The 24,536-nt window shown below is 44.8% G+C and overlaps 1 protein-coding gene and 1 long non-coding RNA gene across 2 annotated transcripts in view; one reads left to right on the top strand and one right to left on the bottom strand.

The window, feature by feature from the left end:
• Window positions 1–437: 437 nt before the first annotated feature.
• The window catches only part of CDH3 (cadherin 3), a 51,422-nt gene continuing 27,323 nt past the window's right edge, over window positions 438–24,536 (bottom strand). Inside the window, 15 exon segments of the mRNA XM_043990009.1 lie at window positions 438–1,260; window positions 2,877–3,023; window positions 3,403–3,533; window positions 4,194–4,400; window positions 5,403–5,627; window positions 6,242–6,387; window positions 7,902–8,146; window positions 9,023–9,208; window positions 10,166–10,294; window positions 11,538–11,710; window positions 11,933–12,077; window positions 13,046–13,133; window positions 13,135–13,199; window positions 21,011–21,136; window positions 22,875–23,080. Of these exon segments, the coding sequence (XP_043845944.1) occupies window positions 1,051–1,260; window positions 2,877–3,023; window positions 3,403–3,533; window positions 4,194–4,400; window positions 5,403–5,627; window positions 6,242–6,387; window positions 7,902–8,146; window positions 9,023–9,208; window positions 10,166–10,294; window positions 11,538–11,710; window positions 11,933–12,077; window positions 13,046–13,133; window positions 13,135–13,199; window positions 21,011–21,136; window positions 22,875–23,080 (2,429 nt within the window). The 3' untranslated portion in view covers window positions 438–1,050.
• Window positions 7,912–22,934, top strand: LOC122744500. Its single transcript, XR_006355084.1, has 3 exons — window positions 7,912–8,181; window positions 21,052–21,201; window positions 22,490–22,934. It is a non-coding gene; the product is annotated as an uncharacterized LOC122744500 (long non-coding RNA).

Below are 24,536 nucleotides of genomic sequence, written 5' to 3'. Positions count from 1 at the left end.
CAGTATCTTTGCCAAGAAAAGCCAGTGAATAGTATGGTCCCTGGGGGTCACTGAAGAGCAAACAGCAGGTGCATCATACAGTATTACCCACCTCCTGGGTTGTAGTGAGGAAAGTGTTTTGTAAACAAAGCTTTGTAAACACTCATGGGCTAAAGAAGTCTCTGCCCCACTTCCCCTCTCTATTTAATCCAGAGAAAGAGAAAGAGAAGTTCCCCACTTAGAAGATTCTACTACTTTCTTCATCACTTTTGTTAAGTTTCTTTAATAAAAAGTCTTGGTATGTTTACATGATTGTCATCACTTATTGTGATGCTTCACCTACTTCACACAAACTTACACAGACACACACATATATTTAAAAAACCCACAAAAGTAACTATGTGTATTTTATATATATATATATATATATATATATATATATATATATATATAAACAAACAAAAAAACCTCCGGAGGCTATTCAAAATGGGGATGATTTCATCATCTTCTGGGCTCCATCCCCTTCCTCCAAATGCAGAAAGAAACTGAAGCAACTGGAGACACCTGGCCTCTCTCTGGCCACTGTTTGGCTGCTGTCTCCAAACAAACATGGGGCAGAAGAGCATGGAGAGCAATCGATCACCTCTAGTGGAAAGAGGCACTGTGTTTGGCTAGGTGCCACTCCATGCCTTCCAGGGTCCGGGATGAATGGCGGGTATTTACAGTAGTGGGCTGGGGGCTGATTATCTACAGACTCAAAGGAGCATCCCAGCCCAGGTCACTATTTCTCCAGCCTTGTGTTGAGGCAGATCTGCTGTCTAGGCTGACTGGGGCAGAACTGAGTTTCCATCAGATTCAGCCAAATTTTTAAGTGAGGAAAGTGCTCACGATAAAGTCACTTTCTTGACAAATTCAAGACACTTGAAACCTTCTCTCCAGGCCAAATGACACATTGAGGTCTGCTCTCAGGTCAGAAGAGCCACTTTATCTTTGAGGTACAGCTCTCTGCTCCTGGGAGTGGGGTCCAGAGAGCAAGAGATGAATTCTGTCCAGGGCAGGAAGGCCTCCTTGCTAGTCATCTTCCCCTCCACCATACAAGTCGGCCAGCTTCTTAAATCGACTGCCCCACTCATTCAGATAGTCGTAATCCTGGTTCTGGTCCGAGTTGGAAGATGTCAGGGAACTCAGGGAGGCTGCATCCGAACCACTTCCTTCATAGTCAAACACCAGCAGAGAGTCGTAAGGGGGAGCTGTGGGGTCACTGTTGGCTGCCTTCAGGTTCTGCAGAACACAGAGAACACAGGAAGTTATTGAGCTCAAGTCACTGACCCCCTTTGATGGGCATCCTCTGCTTACCACCACTCCCCAGTAGAGCCACCACCCCCAGGGAGGATCCTAGGATTCGAAGCAGGGGGGACCCAAGAAGCCATCTACCCATTGCCAGGAGAGTGGTTATCAAACTGTGTATCACCTCCACAGAGAAGAGGCTTCCCCCCCAAACCTCTTCCTAGAGTGTGTGCCTATGATACCTAGAAAGTCAAACTGTAACCAAATACAAATACACAATATGATACAGTAGGTATATTATGATATAATATGTAATATATTATATGTATGTGTGTATGCATGCATGTGTGGAGGGGAAGGAGAGAGACAGACAGACATGGTGTGGGGGAGAGAAGAGAGGAGAGAGAAGGAGAGGTGAGAGAGGAAGAGGAGAGGAGAGATGGAGGAGGTGAGAAAGGAAAGATAGGAAGAGAAGAGAGGAAAGAGAAAGAGGGAAGAGAGAGACAGAGTCTAACTCTCTCAGATAAAGAAGATAAGGATCAGAGAAGAGTGACTTCCTAGTGTCAGATCATAATAGGGAGGTCCATTAACGTTTTTAGTTTGGGAGGAGGTGAATGTTCCATCTTCTTTGACCTTCATGGACAAGTTAAATGAAAGCTCCCCTTTAGACAGAGGATGACTGATGAAGCTTTTAAGGCTCCTTAAAGCCTTGTCTCAAATGGCATTTGTTGTCCCCCCTCCCCTCCCCACAGGTGTGTGTACAGTTGAGTTGAGACAAGGGATGTTACTTAATAGGAAACAAGTTGAGGTCATGAGGCAGGTGGTGGCCCCACAGGAGAGTGAGGTGTGCCTGGAGAAAGGGGTTGCCAGCATTTGGAGGGGTGGTGTCCTGCCTCCTAGTAGCATACAGATTGTGAACCGCCTCCTCTCAGAGGGTCAAGGGGCCAAGCCATTTCCTCACCTTGACAACCTGGCTCCCCACTTGGCCCATGTAGCAAAGATCAAAGCCTCCATTTTGTAAACATTAGAAAACGGGAGTGGCAAAGATCCCACCGATGTAAAGGTGACCCCCGAGTCGCCTAGTCCAAAATGCCTCATTTTATAGAAGAAGACCCGGAGAGGCCCACTGTCACAGAGGTGACCCATGGCAGAACTGGGATTCAAACCCAGATATCTTGGCTCCAGATCTAGTTTGGTGTGCATCTATCACCGAGCTCTTTCCTTATTAACTGATCCATGCTAGAGTTGGGACCAAAGGGCAGAAAATAAGCCTCACTAAGCTGGCCAACCAACAATGGATGCTGGGTTCTGCACACCTTGTCTGACTATGAGGTCCACAGAGCCTCAGATATGGACAAGTTCCTTTAAAAGGGAAGGGTGGGGGCAGCTAGGTGGTGCAGTGGATAAAGCACTGCCCTGGATTCAGGAGGACCTGAGTTCAAATCCGGCCTCAGACACTTGACACTTACTAGCTGTGTGACCCTGGGCAAGTCACTTAACCCTCATTGGTTGTCATACTGGGTAACCACAAAAAGAAAAAAAAAAGAAGCTAGAGACCCACATTCATTTGATGGACAATTTGGGGTAAATAAGGTAAGCCCATTCCTCACCTCAATGATGAAATTGCCAATCTCATCTGGGTTGGCTGGGCGTGGTCGGTACAGTGGAGGTGGGATGAAGGTGGGTACCACATCATTCCTGAGGATCACTTCTGGTCGGGCATCCAGGCCTCTATGAAGCTGAGTAATGTCATAGTCCTTGCGGGGAGGAAAGAGAGTCTATGAATTAGGGGACCCACCCTTGAATCCCAGACTTACAATGCCTGTTTCAGTTATGCAGTGAAGTTCAATTGGTGGGTCTGAGATTTCTGAGAGATCTGGAGATGCTATCTCTATCATATACATGACAGAGGGCACCTTGGAATGGGCAAGGAGACACCAGAAAATTGACCTTTGGGGTTGGCAAAGACCACAGGGAAAGATTAACTACCCTTGGGTTAGATGGGGATGATCTGGGGGGGGGGGCTGGCCACTGAATTCAGGAGTCCCTCACTGACAAGAAAGACCCCCAGAGATGCTCAAAAGCCCTGATAGAGGGTCACCCCATCCCAACTCCCCAAACATCAGAATCCCCAACCTGGTCCTCTTCACCGCCCCCCTCCTCGCCATAGTAGAACACGTTGTCCCGAGTGTCATCCTCTGGAAGCAGGAGGGGCTCCTTGAAGTTTCTCTTCCTTCTCACCAACAAAAGGAGGGCAAGCAGCAGGACTGGAAGGGAGAGAGAACACATCCTATAAGGGTGATGATGAGGATGGCGACGACAAAAGCAGTTAACATTTATTTACACAGGGTTTACTATGTGCCAGGCACTGGGTAAGCGCTTGACAACTTGGTCTCATTGGGTCCTTAGGACAACCCTGGGAGGTAGGTGTGGTTATTATCCCCCTCTTACAGATGAGGAAACAGATAAGCAGACACATTGGCAACTAGAAGGTGGAGTGACTTGCCCAGGGTCATACAGACAGTACAGATCAGAGGCAAGGCATGAAGGGGGAGAACAGGCTCTGAGGAGCTCTGCTTCTCATATTTAAATACTAAATGATACCTCCAGCACCTGGTACACAGCAGAGCCTGGAACACAGTTGGTGCTTAATAAATGCTTGTTGATTGATTGATTTAAAAAATAAAGTACAGGGGCAGCTAGGTGGTGCAGTGGATAGAGCACTGGCCCTGGAGTCAGGAGTACCTGAGTTCAAATCTGGCCTCAGACACTTAACACTTACTAGCTGTGTGACCCTGGGCAAGTCACTTAACCCCAATTGCCTCACTAATAAATAAATAAATAAAGTACAAAACTCATATTTGAGGATTAGAATGTTCGACTTTCAGCCATTCTCCCCTCTGAGACTGAAGACACCAAGTACTCACTCAGCAAGGCCAAAACAGCTCCCATGATGGGCAGGACGAAGCCGCCCTTCCAGGCCCCCGGACAGATGCTCACGTGACCGTCACAGTCACACACTTTGGCCTTGATCACGGTCAGCTGGTCTTTGCCGTGGTTGTCATACAGAGTAAGGTGGACTTCATAATCCTCGCTCTTCAGGAATTTCTTTAGTGACAAGGCCACAGCGTCTCCTGTAGGGGGACATTGTGCTTACTGACTGATGGTCATCCTCACTTGGATGGACAAGGCGACAAAACTCACAGCCTCTGATGTCCGAATACAAAGGCACAAAGTGTGGGTGACGAGAAGCTGGAAGGCATCTAGGGGAAGGACAACCAGGACGGTGAGGGGGCTGTTTAGCCTGGGGGGGGACATTTGGGAGGCAGGATCCCTGCCTTCAAGTATCTGAAGAGCTGTGTCCTAGACTTGTTCTGCTTGGAGGAGAACTAGGAACAATGGGGAGGGAATAGTGAGTGTATTCAAGCTGCAAATTGGCAGATCTTGTCTTGATAGCCAGGAAAACTCCCTCCCAATGAGATGAGAGCTGTCCACAAAATGGCAGGGGACTGCCTGGAGAGATGAGGGCTCCTAGCTCCCCGAGGATTTTCAAGCAGAAGCTGAATGGCCATTTGTCAAGGATGCTATGGGGACAGCTAGGTGGTGCAGTGGATAAGGTACTGACCCTGGATTCAGGAGGACCTGAGTTCAAATCCAGCCTCTGACCCATGACACGTACTAGCTGGGTGACCCTGGGCAAATCACTTAACCCCAATTGCCTCACCAAAAAAAAAAGAAGAAAAAAAAGGATGCTATGGAGGAGATTTTTGTGTTCAGGTATAGGTGGGGTCACATGGGTCCCTTCTAACTCTGAGATGTGGGGTAGGGATAAGGAATGTTTGGACAGCATTTCTTATTCACAAAGCACCTTCCATTCGTCCCCTCATCCCCTACTCATAAGACCCCCTGTGAAGTAGGTAACACAAGTATTACTATTCCCATTTCAAAGATGCAGAGACTCAAAAGTCAAGTGATGAACGCAAGGTTTTAGAGATAGAAAGTACCTGTTGTGGGAGGAAAATGCTTCCTGCCACTCTGGGCTGGGGGCCTAGCGAGCTCTAGCAATGGATATGACCTCCCTGCAGACATCACTGACAACAGCTTCTGTGTCAGTCCAGGTCATCAAGTTACCTTACCTCTCTCATTCATTTCTGCGTTCCAGTAAATGTCAGAATCGTGAGTGAGCTGGGCCCGGAAGGGGGTGGTATGGGGGGGCAGGTCCTTGTCCGTGATGTTCAGCACCTGGGGCACAGTGTTCTGGTTGCAGACGGTGATTTGGCGAGGCTCTGGGATGGGGCCGTGGTCATTCACGTCCATGAGAGTCAGAAGGAGGGTACCAGTGCCCGTGGCCGGAGGGTTTCCTGGTTACAATGATCCACACACATACACGAGTGACTTTTAATATTCTATGCCTGGGGGCCAATTCATCTTCCTACTTAGTTCAATAATGAGTTGAGTTTGGGCTCTAGTTGCCAGGGATGTGCTTCCAGAAGGAGTGCTAGGGGAATGTTCCTCCCCATCCCTCCCCACCATTGGCATCTCTCAGGTCCTTAAATACCCTCCCCTTATCCTTACTTCAGCACTTATGAGATCAAGAGCTAACTCTACTGGAATACTGGGATGATCAGTGAGGAGAAGATCATGCTAACCTTAGCATAAGCAACTGCCACACCTCCAACACTGCTATACAACCTTGGAATAAAAAAACCAAACTTTGGAAACACTCAATAATCCTAGATGACAGCCCCACTTATGAACAGACACTAAACTGATCATTGGGAATTGTTTACTGATGCAGAATCCCCATTTTCTTACTGTATGCTTATTTTAGAGAAACAAAGAGAGAAGGGGGAGGGGAGGGAGGGAGGAAGATGGGGAGAGAGAGGGAGAGGGAGGGAAAGAGGGGGAGGGAGAGAAGGAGAGGGAGAGAGAAAGAATGAGAATGAATTCTGTTTATCTGGCTGGGAATTCTTACCATCATCAGTGGCCAAGACTATGACCTTGTAGGTATTATTGGTGACAAACTGCTCATCTTCCCGGTCTAGGACACCCTTAGAGATGATATCTCCATTCTCTGGATGAATCACTATCCACTCTGCAGGGTCACTCACAATCTGATAGCTGGAAAATGAAAGCATAAAGGTAGGTAAGAGAATATTTCTGGAGGGCACTTCTTGCTACTTGGTTGTTTGAGAGTGAAGGAGGGGCAAAGAACCATAGCCCTGCCTAGACAATCCGATGGAAAGAGACCAAAAACCACAACCTTTCCAAATGCCATGCCCTCTCACACCTAGCAGCTTTATGCGACCTACCCCCAAGGGAGGGGACACAGATAAAAGCAAAGTTACTTCAGAGATTTTTTTGGGGGGGCTGGGCAATGAGGGTTAAGTGACTTGCCCAGCGTCACACAGCTAATAAGTGTCAAGTATCTGAGGCCGAATTTGAACTCAGGTCCTCCTGAATCCAGGGCTGGTGCTTTATTCACTGAGCCACCTAGCTGCCCCCCTACTTCAGAGATTTGATTCAGCTCAATTCTATTCCAACTAACATTTAGTATGTCAAGTCAACAAAGCATTTACTAAGCACCAGTGCTAGGCACAGTGTTAAGCTCTTTTTTTCCCCCTTTTCTTTTTTTTTTTGCGGGGCAATGAAGGTTAAGTGACTTGCCCAAGGTCACACAGCTAGTAAGTGTCAAGTGTCTGAGGCTGAATTTGAACTCAGGTCTACCTGACTCCAGGGCCGGTGCTTTATCCACTGCCCCACCTAGCTTTTATTACAAAGAAAAGCAAAATTAGTTCTTGACCTCAAGGACCTTATAGTCTAATGGGTGGGCATTATGCTCTTATTAAGCATTTACTATGTGACAAACACTGAATTAGGGTTACAAAAATAAAAATGGCCAACAGTGCCAGCCCTCAGGGAGGGCTGGGGAGAAAGGGAACAAACAACATGTACAAATATAAGTAGATATAAATTGGGTAGATACTTAGTATCAGGAAGAGCAGGGTTCAAATCCTATCTTTGACACATATTGGCTGTGTGATCCTGGACCCATCACTTAACTTCTGAGTGTCCTTAGGATATTCTCTGAGATTATAAATTGGTGATCTGAATGCACTGGGAGAAGGTGTTTTGGGCAGCCATTTAAATCACAACGGGGAATGGGAGTGGAAGTAATTTTGGAGTGGGGATGGGGGAAAATCAGATAAGGCAGCACATAGGATTTGAACCTTACATGGACCTAGGGATCCCAAGAGGTAGAAGTGACAAAGGAAGAATTCTAGACATGGGGACAGCCTGTGCAAGGGGACATGGAATGTCATGATTGAAGAAATGAATGAAGAAGCATTTATCAGGTGCCTTTTGTACAAGGACAATAGCAAGCAAGTCAGTTTGTTGAAACCACAGTGTGTGAAAGGGAGAGTCATGGGAAAGAAGTATGGAGAGAGGGAGGCTGGGGCCAGGGCATGAAAGGTTTTAAACGCTAACCCAAGATGCCTAGGACATTCTATTCCCTTCCCCAGCAGGAGCTGGCAAGACAGAAATGGGGCTGGGTGCTGTCCAAGGAACATGTGCTGTCCTAGGGGTGGAAGCTGACAGCACCAGGCTTTGGGCAAAGGTTAATTCTGGGATACCTGAGCTTCTGATTTTGTTGTCGGTCAGGGTCCTGGGCAGTGTAGGTGAAGAGTTTCTCCCCCGTACTCAGACCCTCATGGACTTCTACTACTTTAGTGGATGGAAAGAAGACGGGTGCTTCATTCACATCCACCACATGCACCGTGACCGTGGCTGTGGACGTGGGCAGCTTCAACGCAAAAGGAGCCTCATTGGACACCATGACGGAAAGAACGAACTGGTTCTTGGTCTCAAAGTCCAAGCCCTGAAGGGAGAAAGAAAAGGTCCTTATCCAGAGAGGTACCTTCTGACATTTTTTTTCCCTGCCAAGACTAGTCACAGGTACACCTTGGCCAGCGCTCTTTGCTTGGGGGTGGGGGGGTGGGGTGGGGAAGGAAGGAGAGCAATTGCATCATTGAGACTACTAGATCCTAGAGGTCCCTGCTAATATTTTCTCTTTGCTCCCCAAAGCTCCCATGATTCTCCCTAGGACGAACATGTGTAAGGTCCTCACAGACTAGATGGAGAACTACTAGCCTAGACAAATTTATTTTGGATTCGACAAACATTTATTAAGCACCTACTGCATACTTCTAGGCACTAGGAATCCAAGAGAAAAAATGAAAGGAACCTTACTCTGAAGGAACTTATGAGGTGGTGGGGTTTTTTTTTATTTTTGTTTTTATATCACCTTTATTTTCTGATATATCAGTCAGGGAATTTTTTTTAGAAAAGATTTTTATGGATGTCTTTTATTTTTTACCTCTCCCACATTTCTCTTGTAACCCTCCCTCTCTCCTTCCCAGAGAGCCATTCCTTATAATAGATTTTAAACATATATGTGTATAAATACATGCATATATATTAAAAGCAGAAGAGAAAAAAAATCAGCTAAACCAATCAGTACAGAAAAAAAATCTTATACATTCCAACATTGTATACCCATAAACCCTCAACTCTGAAAGGAAGAGAAAAGAGAAGTGTCTTTTCATATCTAGTGCAGAGATTTTTTTTTTTTGTAAAGCACCAGAAAAATATCTAAAAATCACACTCCTTGGTGACTGGGCTGAAGACAAGTTCCCCCGGCTTTGTGTGGGGAAAACACTTCAAACCTTGGCTGCTCCATACCAGGCACGCTTACCTTCTTGGTGGTTAAGATGCCCTGGTTGTTCTCTGGGTCCGTAGTTATGGTGAAGTGGCCCCCCTCATCTCCTTGTGTGATATGGTAAACTGCTCTCCAGGCTGGTGTGTTGGGAGCATCCAAGTCTGTCACAGTCAACCTTTGAACTTCCACCCCAACCTTGTTCTCAGGCACCTCAGCTATATACTGCCAAGAGCAAGGAGTTTGGAGTAGTTTTAGAGCCAGACTGGCCACGCTCCTTGATGAACCAAGTGTAGCCTCTTCCACCTCCCACCTTGACACCCCCCCCTTCACCCCGACACCCCCCCTCCTTCACCCCATGAGGAAGACACTTCTCTTGTTCCGATCTCAATCTTTTGAACCCTTGTTCCCTCCACCACACCAGGAAGGAGCCACAAAGGGCCTGAATTCCTGAGGGATACAGACACTACTATGGTGGGAGGGGCCATTGATCTGGAATGCCAAGAGTCTTTGATGCCTATTGTTGGGAATCTGAGGCCTGCTCTCTGGTTAACTTTGGCCTTTCCCCCCATTCCCAGCTGAAGTACAAAGTATAAGACAAAAGAGGGAGTGGAGTTGCAAACGAAGGGCTGGTATATATAATAGCATCTCCTTGACATTAGAAGCAATATGAAGGATCCTAGGCATAGAAATGCAAGGAACCTTAGAAGCCATCAAGACCAAACCCTTTATTTTATAAAGGAAACTGAGGCAGAGGTTCAGTGATTTGCCCAGGGTCACATAAATGGGAAATGTCTGAGGTAGGATTGAAACCAAGGTCTTCCTAACTCCAAGCCCATTCACTCTATCCATGACTACACACCACTTTGTGTCCCAAGAGGAATCTGGTGTAGGAGTCAGGAGCTTCAAGGTCCTTAGCTCGGAATGAGCCATAGATATTTTCATAGGTGTTACTCCTAGGCTTTACATTAGTGATCATTAGGTCTGAGTCCTTCCTTTTACAAATAAGGAAAATGAAGCCCGGAGGGGAGGGGGGGAAGTGACTTGTCCAAGGTCACGCTGGTCACAAATAGCAGAATTGGGATCCAAAACCAAGCCCTAGACTGCATTGCCCACTATATGGACACAAAGATGCTAGAACTGTGCTCAAGAAGGGGACTGGGGAGGAAGGAAGGATGTTACCTTCTTGGGGTCAAACACTGGTGCGTTATCGTTGCCGTCCAAAATCTCTACCACAGCTGATGCGGTGGTGGTTAGGCCTTGTCCTTCCATGTCTGCAGCCTGGATGGTCAGGGTGTACTCAGTCACCCTCTGTTGGGGGAGAAAAGGGAAGGGAAAGAATCCAACCTCCACGCTGTGGGTAGAGGACACTCTCACAGGGCTCTTAGAGGCTTAGAGCTGGGAAGGGCCGCATGGGACATAAAGTCCAACTCGCCGTCAATTACACATTTGGAAACTGAGGACCATAGAAATAGAGTGACTCACCCTCTACTCCTTACTGCATCCATGTACTCTATACATCTAGTGACATTCGCTCTTCCTTAAATAATGATATTTCATCTCGCTGACTATTAGCACCCTTTTCTCTGGATGAGCTCCGTATTGGAACTGTCTCCCTCCCATCCACCTCTCTCTGTCCCCATCACTGCCTCCTGGCTCCTGATTCTTTAAGTCTCAGCTAAAATCCCATCATATATAAGAAGTCCTTCTCAAACTCCCATAATGCTAGTGCCTTCCCTCTGTTGGTTAGATTTTGCATCTATTATTCAAACTCAGGTCCTGATACCAAATCCCATGCCCTGTGCACTGTACTAGGCTCCCTCTTAGCCCTAGGCTATACCACCACAGCTTGTCTGGTGTCACTTCACTATCCCTCTAGGGATTTGGTTAAGTATAGAAAAAAATACGAGTCCCACCAGGGTCTACCTCTCACTTTTCTCCCTGTGCCCTCCCCTGGGCTGAGCCAAACCCAGAACAGGGATATAACCTTACTACCCCTCCACACCACCCTCCTTCCCCAATCCTGGTTCCTTATGGTCACAGCCTTCACACCCCAGCAAGAGCTGTGCTCATGGCTTCTCCTCTCCTCTGAACAAGGATTGACCTAGGCATGAGAAGCAGTTCATCCTGGACCTGCCCCCAAAACAGACTGACCATTAGTTTCTGGTCAGTCTTGGGAGACAGATGGGCAATAGTATTCTCAGAGCAATTACATCTAGTCATTCATTTGGGACAAGCCTAGGAATTGAGGTGTGATATGGTAATGACTCAGTGAGGGTGTGGTGGGGGATTGAATGCTGAAGGGGAAAATACCATATGCATTCATTTCACTGCTTCCTTTCCCAAAGATGAAGAGGGTGCCTTTAGCTACAGACTAATTAGGCCATCAGGGATCTAAGTTAAGCAACCCCCATTTCCCCCTCAGAATGCCTAAAGAATTTAGGAAATAATAATAAGGTCACGGCATAAATTCCCTCCTTTCCCAGCAGGGCAGTCAATGCACATCTAGGTTGCTGATGAGTTTAAAAGTCCAGAGCCACCATGACTGACTGACCTCTCTGTCCAAGCCACTGGCGATGACACTAATGGCCCCTGTCTCTCGGTGAATGGTAAACATGTGGTCATGAGGCTCCTTGGGATTCTGGTCCAGGATGAAGTAATTGACTTCTCCGTTGTGGGTGTTGGGATCATCTGCATCCGTGGCCAATACCTGCATCACAGAGGTCCCTGGGGGAGAAAGAGCAGGTTCTGATGCCATATCTTAGGTTGGTAAATGATCCAACTGGGGGTGGAGTGAGAGAACAGACTACTATGGACAATTTTCTGTCCCCAGACCCTTCCATAGAGTTCTGTCTCCCTACTTCCAAGCAGGGAATACCATTCCAATCACTGGCACCGCCAAGTTGGACCAAGGGTAGGTTACTGTTTCTCTCCCCATCTCTCTCTTACCAGGCATGGCTCCTTCGGTGACACTCCCCCTAAAGACCTCCTGGGTGAACTGGGGCTTGTTGTCATTCTGGTCAATCACAAAAATGGAGATGTTCATGGGCTCCTCCACGGAGGCACCATTCTCAGACACTGCATGGCCAAACAGCTGGAGGGAAAGAAGAGAACAATGTCACTTCCTCTTCTAGAAAATAAGGACACTAGACTAGATGGTCACTAAGGGCTCTTCCATTCTTTTTTTTTTTTAGCAAGGCAGTGGGGGTTAAGTGACTTGCCCCAGGGTCACACAGCTAGTAAGTGTCAAGTGTCTGAGGCCAGATTTGAGCTCAGGTCCTCCTGAATCCAGGGCCGGTGCTTTATCCACTGTGCCACCTAGCTGCCCCCCATTCTCTCATTCTTAAATCCAGTATTCTTCAAGAGTGGTCTGGGAATAGGGGTCCCTGAAACCCTTTTGGGGGTGAGTCTGTAAGTATTATTTTCATCATAATACTAAGACTTTTAATTTCTAATATAGTCAATACTCACAGATATAACCCACATAAATAAAAGGTCTTGGTGGGGGGTTTCTCCATAATTTTTAAGAGTATAAAACGGGTCTGTTCTGACACCAAAAGTTTGACAATTCCTGCTCTGTTCCTAAGACTGAAATTGTAATAAATTCATTTCAACAAGTATTTATTGATCATTTGTTATTCCACAGATATAAGAAAATTATCTTTGTTCTCAAGGATTTTACATTTTTTTTTCAGGGGATGGTAGGTGGACAATACCATGGACAATTTAAAAAGATATAAATAGTAAATACAAAGTGATTTATGGTGGGAAGTGGAAGATCACTGGCAACTGGGAAGGCTTCGTGTAGCAGGTGGCACATGAACTGAGACTTGAAAGAACAAAGGGTTCTAAAAGGTAGTCATGAGGAAGGAAGGTATTTCATGCATAAGCAAAGGCATGGGGTGAAGAGATGGAATACTGTGTACTGGCAACAGGAAGTAGGGAAGTTTGTCTAGAATCGGCCCTTGGGCCAGGATACAGATTCCAAGCGTCTCCCATTCAGTAACTCTTCATTTCCATTCTCTGCGTGGGGGCCTTTTTGAGATCCACCAGGTAACCTACCTCATACTTAGCGATTTTCTCCCGGTCCAGTGGCTGATTCACCAGCAACCATCCTGTCTCCTTCTCGATGGTGAAGACCCCTTCAGGGGCTATCGGCCCCTGGTCCTGTGATGCTATAGAAGATCTTGGTGGCCTGGTCCTTGTTAGATTTGAGCTGGAAGCAAAAGAGAAGTTGAAAGGGGTGGGAGGCAGGAGAGGTCACAACTCCATCAATAGTACTGAAAGGTTTACCAACCGAGTGTTATTATGCCCATTTTAAAGATGAGGAAACTGAGGCTAAGAAAACCTCAACAACCTAATGGTAAGGGACAGCTAGGTGGCACAGTGGAAAGGACACCGGCCCTGGATTCAGGAGGAGCTGAGTTCAGGTCCAGCCTCAGATGCTTGACACTTGCTGGCTATGTGACCCTGGGTGGGGTCACTTAACCCTAATTGCCTTGCGAACCCCCCCAAAACACAAAAACCACCCTAATGGCAGCCACAGACTTAGTATGTGTCAGAACCTGGAGAGAAACTAAACAGAAACAGTTCCAGACCCCAGACCTTTCCCTAGTGGGTAGCACGCTTCAGCGTCAACCTTTGGACCCATAATTTATCACTACACTGGATCAGAATTCTAAAATCTTCAGTTTTTTTCCTTTAAAAGGTTGCCATTGTATAAATTGTTCCTTCCCTGTATCAGCAGATAAGTCTTACCAGGATCTCTTATGTCACCCCTTTCATCATTTCTTAATAATGCAATAATATTCCAGTACATTCAGATAGCAGAATATGTTCAGCTATTTCACAATTGATGGGCACCCCTTTAGTTTCAAGTTATTTGCTACTACTAAAAGATCAGGTGTAACCACTTTGAACTCTTTAGGGTATAAGCTCTGAGTCAAAGGATATGAATGCCCAGTAAATTTTTAGTCATAGTTCTGGGTAAATCTGGTTTTAAGGGAGTTTAAGTTGTAGAGTCTCAGATATGAGAAACATCCTGATGGAAGACTATAGTTCTATGATGGGGGGTGGCGCTTTATAGAACTGCTGGATCAATTACCATCTCTATTAGTAGGGCATTAGTGTGCCTTTTTTCTTGAAGCCCCTCCAGTATATTATTATTTCCTTTTTGGTCATTTTTGTCAGTCTAATGGACGTGAGATAGAACCTTAGAATAGAATTAATTTGTAATTCTCTAATTATTAGTGGTTTGAAACATTTTCATATTACTGTTAGTAAGTTGGATTTCCTTTTTTTTTAAATGGCCTGTTCATATTTTGACCATGTGTCTATCTATTGGGTAATAACTCCTATTCTTGTAAATCTGAATCAGTTCCTTTTATATTTTGACTGTGAGACATATCAGAGAAATTTGCTGCAAAGATTTTCCCCCAGTTACCAGTTTCTTTTCCAATATTAACTGCATTAGTTTTATTTAGGTAAAACCTTTCTAATCTTATGTAATCAAAATTGTCCATTTTATCTTCTGCGATAATTTCTTCTTCCCTTATCCATAGATTTGAAAGGTAATTTCTTCCCCCCTCTTCTAATTTGCTTATGATATCTCTTTTTACATCTAAATCCTGTATACATTTGGCATTTATCTTGATATGTGGTGGAGATCTTAGTCTATACCTAAATTCTGCCAGGTAGTTTTCCAGTTTTGTTCCATAGCAATTTTTGTCAAATAGTGAGTTTTCAGCCTCGTGCCTGGGGGTCCTTTGCACTTATCTAACACTGGGTTGCTAAGTTCATTATTTTTTCTATGTAGTATACCCAATCTGTCCCATCCTTTCATCTCATCTTTTCTCCTCTTTTGCTCCCCAACTTCTTCTTTACAAATAACATGGTAAAGAGAGGGAGTTTGCCTGACACTTGTGATCTAGAAACTGAAATGGAAAGGCTTCCTTCTTCAGTTGCAGCTCTTCTCTTCCCCTTGCCCTGCCCCTCATCCTACGACCCCTTCTTCACTTCTCTTAACAACACCCCTTCACATTCTATTCCCAACATTTGAGTTTACTTTGTTTATGACTATCCTCTTAAATATTCCTCCCCACCCCCCTCTATCTGCCTTCCTTGCCTCTGACACCCAATTTTTCTTTGAGTGTAATGTATTTCTTTTTTTTGTTGTTGTTGTTTGTTTTTTTTGATGAGGCAATTGGAGTTAAATGACTTGCCCAGGGTCACACAGCTAGTAAGTGTTATTGTTTGAGGCCAGATTTAAACTCAGGTCCTCCTGAATCAAGGGCCGGTGCTCTATCCACTGCACCCCTAGCTGCCCTGAGTGTAACTGTATTTCAATACTGAAACCTATTTATATTTGTATATATATGTGTATGTATGTAATTGTGTTTCATCTCCTTTACCTAGTTCAGACAGATGTGAGATTCTAAGATTCACATTCTTTCCATCCTTTCTCTCACATTTAAATATTCTTCACCTTATGCACCTCTATTATGGGATGGTGATTTTTCTCTCCTTCCTCTTCCTTCTTCCCCAGTATATCCACTATCCCTTCCATTTCTATCTTCTTTTTAGGCCATTAACATAAAACAAAACTCCCCCAGAGGACACTTCCAGGTCACATAACCAATAAGATAGCAGACCAGACATTTTTTTTTCCCAGTCACTCACAAACTCTCCAAATAGGAACTATGCACAAGAGATAAAGCAATCTCCACATTTAGGATTCTCAGAACAAAAACAAAGCAAAAATGCAAAGAACTTAACAACAGTAAAGGCCCAATGATCCTTATAATTCCTGATTCAGCACCCATCCCCAGCTGCCCACACTCTAGCCTGCACAAGTTGACTCAGAGGCAACAGAACTCAGCTCTACACCCTTTCCCTCCAGCATCTTGAAAGTCCCTAAGGGAAAGATGACCTCTTCCAAGCTGTGACAATGGTGTAGCAGCAATCTGTGCCACAAAAGAACTCTGCAGAGAATTGGGGGGGACAGAGTAAATTTGGGGGATGATTGTAGAATTTCTTTTTACATGAAGATGGGGAAAATTAATTACTAATAATTTTTTTTAAAAAGAAAGTAGATGGAAAGCTACACAGAGGGAGAGGAACAGTTTATAATAGATGACCTAAAAAATATTTGGGGCACTTTCCTGAAATGTTGAAACTAGGTAGTCGCCGATACTGTTAAGTCTTCCAGTCATCTAGTAATGGTTAGAAAAAGAAGAGATTTGTGGTGCTTGGTGACATCCTGCCTAAGACTACTGAAGCAGGTATTTGTCATCTTGACAACCAAAAATAGAGAGAACTTCCCAGAGGCATATATCCAAGACAAAAACCAAAATCTCCCTAAACTTTTCAAATTATCTGACTTCGACTCCCTTCTGGCGATTCATGCAAACACAAATGATGCTGGAAAAAAGGGACCCCAAAGTACCCCAAAAATATTAAATCTTGGACAAGACAGTGGAGACAATATCGTGGCTTAGTAGGAAAAAGTTTAGGGAGCAAAAAATTGGGAAAGGGGAAGGGAAAGGACCCCATTAAGCCTGAGGGAAAGAACCCAACATCTAGCTGTGGAAAATTCTGTACCCCCAGAAGGCACTTCAGGCAGAGACCAAGACTAGTGATCTGTGAATTTCCAAGCATAAAAGGAGGATGAGAGAGCTTTGAGATCCAGCCCCCAGGGAAACTACCATCAAATAAGAGGGAGTCAAAAAGTGAGCAATAAGGGAAAATAGGAGGGGAAAGACTGAAATTACCAAAAATCTCAGGAGGAAGAAAATTCAAATAAAGACTTGAACATAAGCAGATAACCCAACAGAGAAGATAGAAATACCAGAAGGAAATATGGCTTCTAGATCAGATAAGAATATAGACATTTAGGGGCAGCTAGGTGGCGCAGTGGATAGAGCACCGGCCCTGGATTCAGGAGGACCTGAGTTCAAATCTGGCCTCAGACACTTGACACTAGCTGTGTGACCCTGGGAAAGTCACTTAACCCCCAATTGCCTCACTAAAAAAAAAGAATATAGACGTTTAAGAATAAATTTTGCAAGACCAAGGACAATGAATCAACACCTGATGAAACATGAGTTCCCATGGATTCCCAAGAAAGTATGAAACCATAGCAGAATGTTTCCGTGTGGTTAAAAATAAATAAATAAGAATTGTGAAAACAGGAATATTTCTGCTGGGAAGGCATAAATCTGAATAGGAATAGAAAAACTAAATCCATGGTGAAAGTTTCACCAAAAGAAACAAAAAGAGAAAATAACTGATTGAAAGTGTGAATACATAGAAGTGAAAGACAATCTTGAAGATGAGAAGAAAAAAGTAGTACTTTTAAAAAAGAAGCTATTATTGTCATACCACAAAACATAGTGAACTTGAAGACAGAATGTCTAGAAATAATTTAAGAAAAATACCCCCCTTATGAACCTATAGGGTTCTAGCAAGAGATGTTTCTTATCTTCCTATTAGCATGCAGTCAATTTATCCCCACAAAGTACCTTCCAACTGAACATAAGTATACACTATTCTGTGTTTTCATTTGGAAATGTTAAATTTCATTAAAGGTCCATTTCCCCCTATAGGAGATTTAGTCTTGCCATATAGTTTATTATTGGTTATAAACCTTTATATCATTCTCCTTTTGGAGTTATCATATATCAAGTTTTTAGGGTGGCAGCTAGGTGGCACTGTTGGATAGAGCACTAGCCCTGAAGTTAAGAGGACCCGAGTTTAAATCTCACCTCAGACATTTAACTAGCTGTGTGACCCTGGGCAAGTCACTTAACCCAATAGCCTTAAACATCCAGGGCCATCTCCAGGCATCCGGAATATATCTTGCCACTGTACTAGATGGTTCTGGAAGAGAGTGAGGTTGGTTCACAGCTCTCACTCACTTAAATCCAAATTCAGTGCAAGTCATGACATCATCCTGACATCATGGTCCTCTTTGGAACAAAGGACAAACAAAAACAACAACTCCAAGTTCTCCTCTGTTTCCTGTGGCAGTCCCCAATCTTGTGTGATCCTACTGTGGCTCATTGGTACTTAAATGTTTTAATTAAAAAAAATTTTTTTTTTGGCTGCTGGTAGCATTTTCCTTTGCCGGGAAGCTGTGGATTTTGGCTATGACACTTAATGGGAGTTTTTCATGTGGGGGGGGTATTTTAGGGGTGTCTAGCTGATTCTATTTTAAAAATTTTCCACCCATTCTAAGAGTGCCAGGAAGTTTTCATCTATGATTTCTCAAAATATGGCATCCAAGCTTTTTGTTTTTTGGGTCGTGATTTTCAGACAGTCTAATAATTCTTATATTACCTTTCCTTAATCCATTTCTTTCTTTTTTTTTTTAGTGAGGCAATTGGGGTTAAGTGACTTGCCCAGGGTCACACAGCTAGTAAGTGTTAAGTGTCTGAGGCCGGATTTGAACTCAGGTCCTCCTGACTCCAGGGCCGGTGTTCTATCCACTGTGCCACCTAGCTGCCCCCTCCTTAATCCATTTCTAACTTAATTGTTCTCAATATTATCGTTCTTACATTTTTTTCCACAAACCGCCCCCCCCCTGCCATTTTTCAATTTAAAAACATTCTCATCTCATTGAATTGTTTTCTATTTGGCTCACTTTGTCAGGGCACTCAGGTGAATAAGGTTTCTCACCATCTGATCTCTGGTATCAATTCTCCTTGTCACTTTTTCGTTGCAAATCCATTTTGTACTTCATTTCATTTCTTCCAGGTACTCTTGTAATCCTGGTGGGCTGGGCATTTTTTCTCTGAAGCTCTCTCGTACTTGCTACAGAACCACTCCCTTCAAGGTTTTCCCCTTTGGTCTCTCTGGGTAGAAGGTTTCTTTGCTTTACTCATCTCATTAGTCTCAGAGCACTGGACCAAAGCTCCATTTCCCAATGCCAGAACAGAAGGAGTAGAATCCTGCCTGGTCTTGAGGAGTTTGACCCTCCCTTTCTTCTTCTTTGTTTTTTTTTTTTTTTTAGTGAGGCAGTTGGGGTTAAGTGACTTTCCCAGGGTCACACAGCTAGTAAGTGTTAAGGTGATGAGGCCGGATTTGAACTCAGGTACTCCTGAATACAGGGCCGGTGCTCCATCCACTGCGCCACGGTGCTCCATCCACTGCGCCACGTAGCTGCCCCGACCCTCCCACTTTCTGCAGGAATTATTTGGGCCTGCTTCCTGTGGTGGGCGTCAAGCCCAGACTGCCTGGATGGTCCCTGGGGTCTTTATTCTTTTGTAGTTCAGGGCTCCAGGTGGCCCTGCCACTGAGGTCTTTTTCTCTGGCTGTTCCAAGGTCTCCCAGACCACTCACACATCAGGCAGCCCCTCCCTTGTTATGGGGCTTAGATCTGCTTCTTCACTGACCTCTGCCTGGGGCCTTCTCACCCTAATGACCTATACAAGCCCTTGTGGCTACTCTCTCACTGGGCTCTTGCCATAGAACTCTAGGGCTTACCCTATGCTGGGCTCTACCTGTGTCTGCCTTTTGCCACAGGGATCTGGACTACACTCTCTAAGTCAGGCTCTGTCTGGGGCCTTCATCTCCACCACTAGGCTACAGGGCTTTCCCCAAATCAAGCTCTTCCTGGAGCCTTTGCCGCTCACTGCGAGGCTCTGCTTGGAGCCTCTTCTCCAGTTGACACAAAACTTCCTTCCTCTATTTCTGAGCTTTTGCAGGATTTCAGCCATCCTTCTGCGCAGCCTTGGGCTGAGTGGAAGAGGAGCCTACAGTTGATTCTCCATATTCCTATTTTAACTGTTTAAAAATTTTTCTGGAATGTTTGTGGGGGAGCTGGGCTCCTCTAGATTCTAATACTCCACCATCTTCCAACAAACTACCTTAGAGTGGTGCAAGTGAAGTGACTGGCCTTGGGGCATATGGCTAGAAAGGTCAAAGGCAGGTCCCTTGACTTCAAAGTGAGCACTCTATCCACTAGCCACAACTGCCTTAATAATAGTAATAACATCATCAATTACTGTCATCATTATTATTCACAGGACCTCCCATTTCACTGACATGGGGGACTCCTTGTAAGAAAACTCCCTTTATGAAAGGATATTGGCAACTATGATATAACAACTGATAAAAACAATTCGTATGGTATCAATGAAATGAGAACAGGGCCCAACAACCTCAGGCAGCTGTAGAAAGTCACTCACATCCTTAGCAAAAAGGAGAAAGATGAGAGATGGATAGACTTTCTTTTAACATATGATCAAGCTCTATAGACATCCTTTTTGGAACAAAGAAACATCACTTTTCTGAGCCACTATCAAGGCCCCAAACAGGCATACATAACAGCTGTGTCTATTGTAACCCAATGTGGTATACCTCTGGATGGAACCTATAGAATGGCCACAAATCAAGAATGGACTCATGGGTGAGGCACGGTAATACATCATTGCAGATGGGAAAAATTCAGCATCTGCCCAAATCCCTAGCAAAGTGTGACCTGGTGCCCTTAAACCAATCCATCAGAAACTCTCTGTCTTTTGTGGATCAACAGATAACAAACTCCCATACTTACTACCAAATATTTGTTTTGTTTTGGTTTTTTTGCATACAATGAGGGTTGAGTGACTTGGCCAGCGTCACACAGCTAGTAAGTGTCAAGTGTCCAAGGCCAGATTTGAACTCAGGTCCTCCTGAATCCAGGGCTGGTGCTCTACCCACTGGGTCACCTAGCTGCCCCCACTTACTACAAATAGAGAACTCAAAATATCCTGGAGAGCTCAACCATTAAGGCTTATTACGATCAGACTAAATTGCTGCCCCCCAATCACCTGCACATAACACTGAGCCACAAAAACCCAAGAACGATGTTTTTAGCAGATGTTGCTACATCACATCCTCATAATCTCCATGCTACAAGGAGCAAAAAGCTTTCCAAATAGAGACCCAACAGAGGAGTTAAAAATCATGGGAGAAATGGGATGAGGAGCAGGGAGGGGGTCAGAGACCCAGCTGCCTCAAGCATCGTCATAGAAGGTAGAGCTATACCTGATTCAGCTTCTTGGGGTAAGAACCCTTCTCATTTTCAGATACAGATATGGGAGGTACAACCCATTCCCTCTTCCGCCTCCGTAGAATGTGTCTGGATGAGGAAGACTTCAGCTCCTGGCTTCCCTAAGAGAAGAGGCAAAGATTCTTTACTATAGACATGAAAGTAGCTGGAAAAAGAGGGTAAACAGGTATGGTGGTTATGCATTCACATGGGGTTTTTTTTGTGTTCTTTTTTTTTTTTTTGGTGAGGCAATTGGGGTTAAGTCGACCTGCCCAGGGTCCACACAGCTAGTAAGTGTCAAGTGTCTGAGGCTGGATTTGAACTCAGGTCCTCCTGAAATCCAGGGCCAGCACTTTATCCACCTGTGCCACCTAACTGCCTCACATGGGTTTTGGGAAAAAGACAGGGCTTGGCAGGCTAGTTTCTCATCTTCTCCCAAACAAAATACTCCCCAAGACAGTGAGAACCATAGACCTTTTTCAAAGACACTAGGGTTTTTTTCTGAAAGGTACAAGTCATTCAATTTATTCTCAACAGTTCCAAGAGGTAGTTGAAGAGGGTCCAGAAATATTATTCTCATCTTACAGAGTATCTGTGTTCTAAGATCTCTCCCAGCTTCGACATTCTTTATTCTAGGGTCCCTCCCAGCTCTGACATTCCATGTTCTAAGGTCCTCCCCTCTAACATTCTATGTTCTAAGGTCCTCTCCTCTAACATTATATATTCTAAGGCCCCCATCTCCCTTACCCTACTGCCCCCCAACCTCGGACATCCTCTGTTCTAAAGGCCTACGTGACTCTGACATTCTCTAAGGTCCCTTCTAGCTCTGACAGGAACTCAGAAGATCCACAGTTACTTGCATAATAACCTTTTCTAGTCATTTAGCCTCTGTTTGCCTCAATTTCTTCATCTACAAAATGGGGGTGATAACAGCACCCACCTTCCAGATCTGTAAGGATCAAATGAGATAATAATTGTAAAGTGCTTAGCTCAGTGCCTGGTACATAGTAGGCACTTTATAAATGCTAGCCAGTCAGGTGGTGGTGGTGGTGGTAGTAGTAGTAGTGGATGAGGCAGAGTGATCTTGGAAGCTTTAAGAGTGACTTGAGTGGGACAGCTAGGTGGCGCAGTGGATAGAGCATCAGCCCTGAAGTCAGGAGTACCTGAGTTCAAATCCGGCCTCAGACACTTAACACTTATTAGCTGTGTGACCCTGGGCAAGTCACTTAACCCCAATTGCCTCACCCCAAAATAAATAAATAAATAAGAAGAATATTAAAGAGTGACTTGAGGGCATCTAAACCCAGATAACTGGAAATCCGTTACTCCAAAATGCCAAAGTGGAAGTAGATTCTGTCTGGCCAACTTCCTCGACCAAGATCTGGTTTATAGTAGGGGATTCTGGGCTCCTGGGCCAAATAACTCCAGTCATGTTGGCTGCAGAGTCTGTTTTTTGTTTTGTTTTTGTTTTTTAGCAAGATTCATGAAGCCCAGAGGATCATGGAAGGCCAGCTCTCCAGAGATACAGGGTGTTCTGACCTGGAATTCTCTTGCCAAGACTAAGACCAAAGGTCAGGGATGAGGAAGAAGAAAAAACAAACAGAGAAAGAACTGAAAGTAACGTTTGCCTGCTTATTCACCTACAAGGCAGAACTTGGTCCTGACACAATTGTTAAGGGCTAAGTGACTTGCCCAGGGTCACAAAGCTAGTGACTCTAAGCGTAGCCCTCTAGTGAATGTTCTGCCTAGCTGCTCTTCCCACTTGCCCATCCTGCTGAGAGCCAATCAGAGCTCAGATATATCCCCACCCTACAACTCAAACACTAGGTCCTTACTATCTAAAGAGAGTGCTCCTATTACCTCAGCAGAGGGCGTCTGCCCTCTAATTACGGTCACAATGACAGAGGATTCCTGGCCACGCGAGTCTCTGGCAGAGATGGAGAAAGTCCTCTCGTCCTGCAGGGACACTGGATGTTTCACCAGGACCGTTCCATCACTCCTGACTGTGAAATGGTCATCTGTGCTAAGCAGCTCCAGCACCTGGCCAGGACACCTGGCCAATGCCACTGGGAAAGGAAGGAGAAGAGGGATATCAGGAAAAGGGCTGATTCCAAAGGAAACAAACTCCAGAAGGCAAAGCAAATGGTGACTTTTCTATGACCATGTTGAATTGAATAAACCCACACCTGATCTCCCAAACATGATAAGAGTTCACAGTTTCACATATAAGCCTCTTTTTTTTTTTTACTTCTTTGTGTACCGCAATGATCCTGTTTGTGGATTAGGTTCAAAAAAAGAGAAAATTTAAAAACAAATGGGGGGCAGCTAGGTGGCACAGTGGATAGAGCACTGGCCCTGGATTCAGGAGGACCTGAGTTCAAATTTGGCCTCAGACAAAAAACAAAAGGGAAGAGAAAAAAAACATAAAATAGAAAGGGAGATGTTCCCAGGGCTGGAGGGACTTTGAACTACTCAACTCACCCTCATAATTATGTAGAGACTTAGCTCTTTGGGAGGGGATGAAGATTGGTGTGTATGTATGCTTTAAAAAATTTTTTTTTTTTTTGGGTGAGGCAATTGGTGTTAAGTGACTTGCCCAGAGTCACACAGCTAGTGAGTGTCAAGTGTCTGAAGCCAGATTTAAACTCAGGTCCTCCTGAATCCAGGGCTGGTGCCCTATCCACTTCACTACCTAGCTGCCCCTGTGTATGTATTCTCTCTCTCTTTTTTTTTTTTTGGCAGGACAATGAGGGTTAAGTGACTTGCCTAGGGTCACACAGCTAGTAAGTGTTGAGTGTCTGAGGCCGGATTTGAGCTCAGGTCCTCCTGAATTCAGGGCCAGTGCTTTATCCACTACACCACCTAGCTGCCCCCTGTGTATGTACTCTTTTTTGTTTTGTTTTGTTTTGTTTTTTGGTGAGGCAGTTGGGGTTAAGTGACTTGCCCAGGGTCACACAGCTAGTAAGTGTCAAGTGTCTGAGGCTGGAATTGAGCTCAGGTCCTCCTGACTCCAGGGCCCGTGTTCTATCCATTGTGCCACCTAGCTGTCCCACTGTGTATGTACTCTTTTATTTTTGTTTTTGGTTTTTTGGGGTATGTGTATGTACTCTTTTTTTTTGCGGGGCAATGAGGGTTAAGTGACTTGCCCAGGGTCACACAGCTAGTAAGTGTCAAGTGTCTAAGGCTGGATTTGAACTCAGGTCCTCCTGAATCCAGGGCCAGTGCTCTATCCACTGCACCACCTAGCTGCCCCCTGTGTATGTACTCTTGATGTAAGCCACAAGGTTTATGGGACCCCTGGACAACATACAACTTATTCTACCCCAGTTAAGTCTCTGCATAGTTATTTAGACTAGGGACTTCTGGAACACGGGTTTGGGTTAGCCAACTCCAAAAAACTTCACAAAAGCCAGAATTAAGCAAAAGTTACATCAAGATTCCAGGCAAAGAAATTGGAAAAAAATGGTCCCTGCCTTCGAAAAACTTATAATTTAATGAGGGAAACAATGTATACAAATTAGA

This window comes from Dromiciops gliroides, chromosome 2 (assembly GCF_019393635.1).
Source record: "Dromiciops gliroides isolate mDroGli1 chromosome 2, mDroGli1.pri, whole genome shotgun sequence".
In the NCBI taxonomy this organism is placed as follows: Eukaryota; Metazoa; Chordata; class Mammalia; order Microbiotheria; family Microbiotheriidae; genus Dromiciops; species Dromiciops gliroides.
Note: the sequence above shows the minus strand (reverse complement) of the source record. Positions and strands in the feature narration are given on the sequence as shown.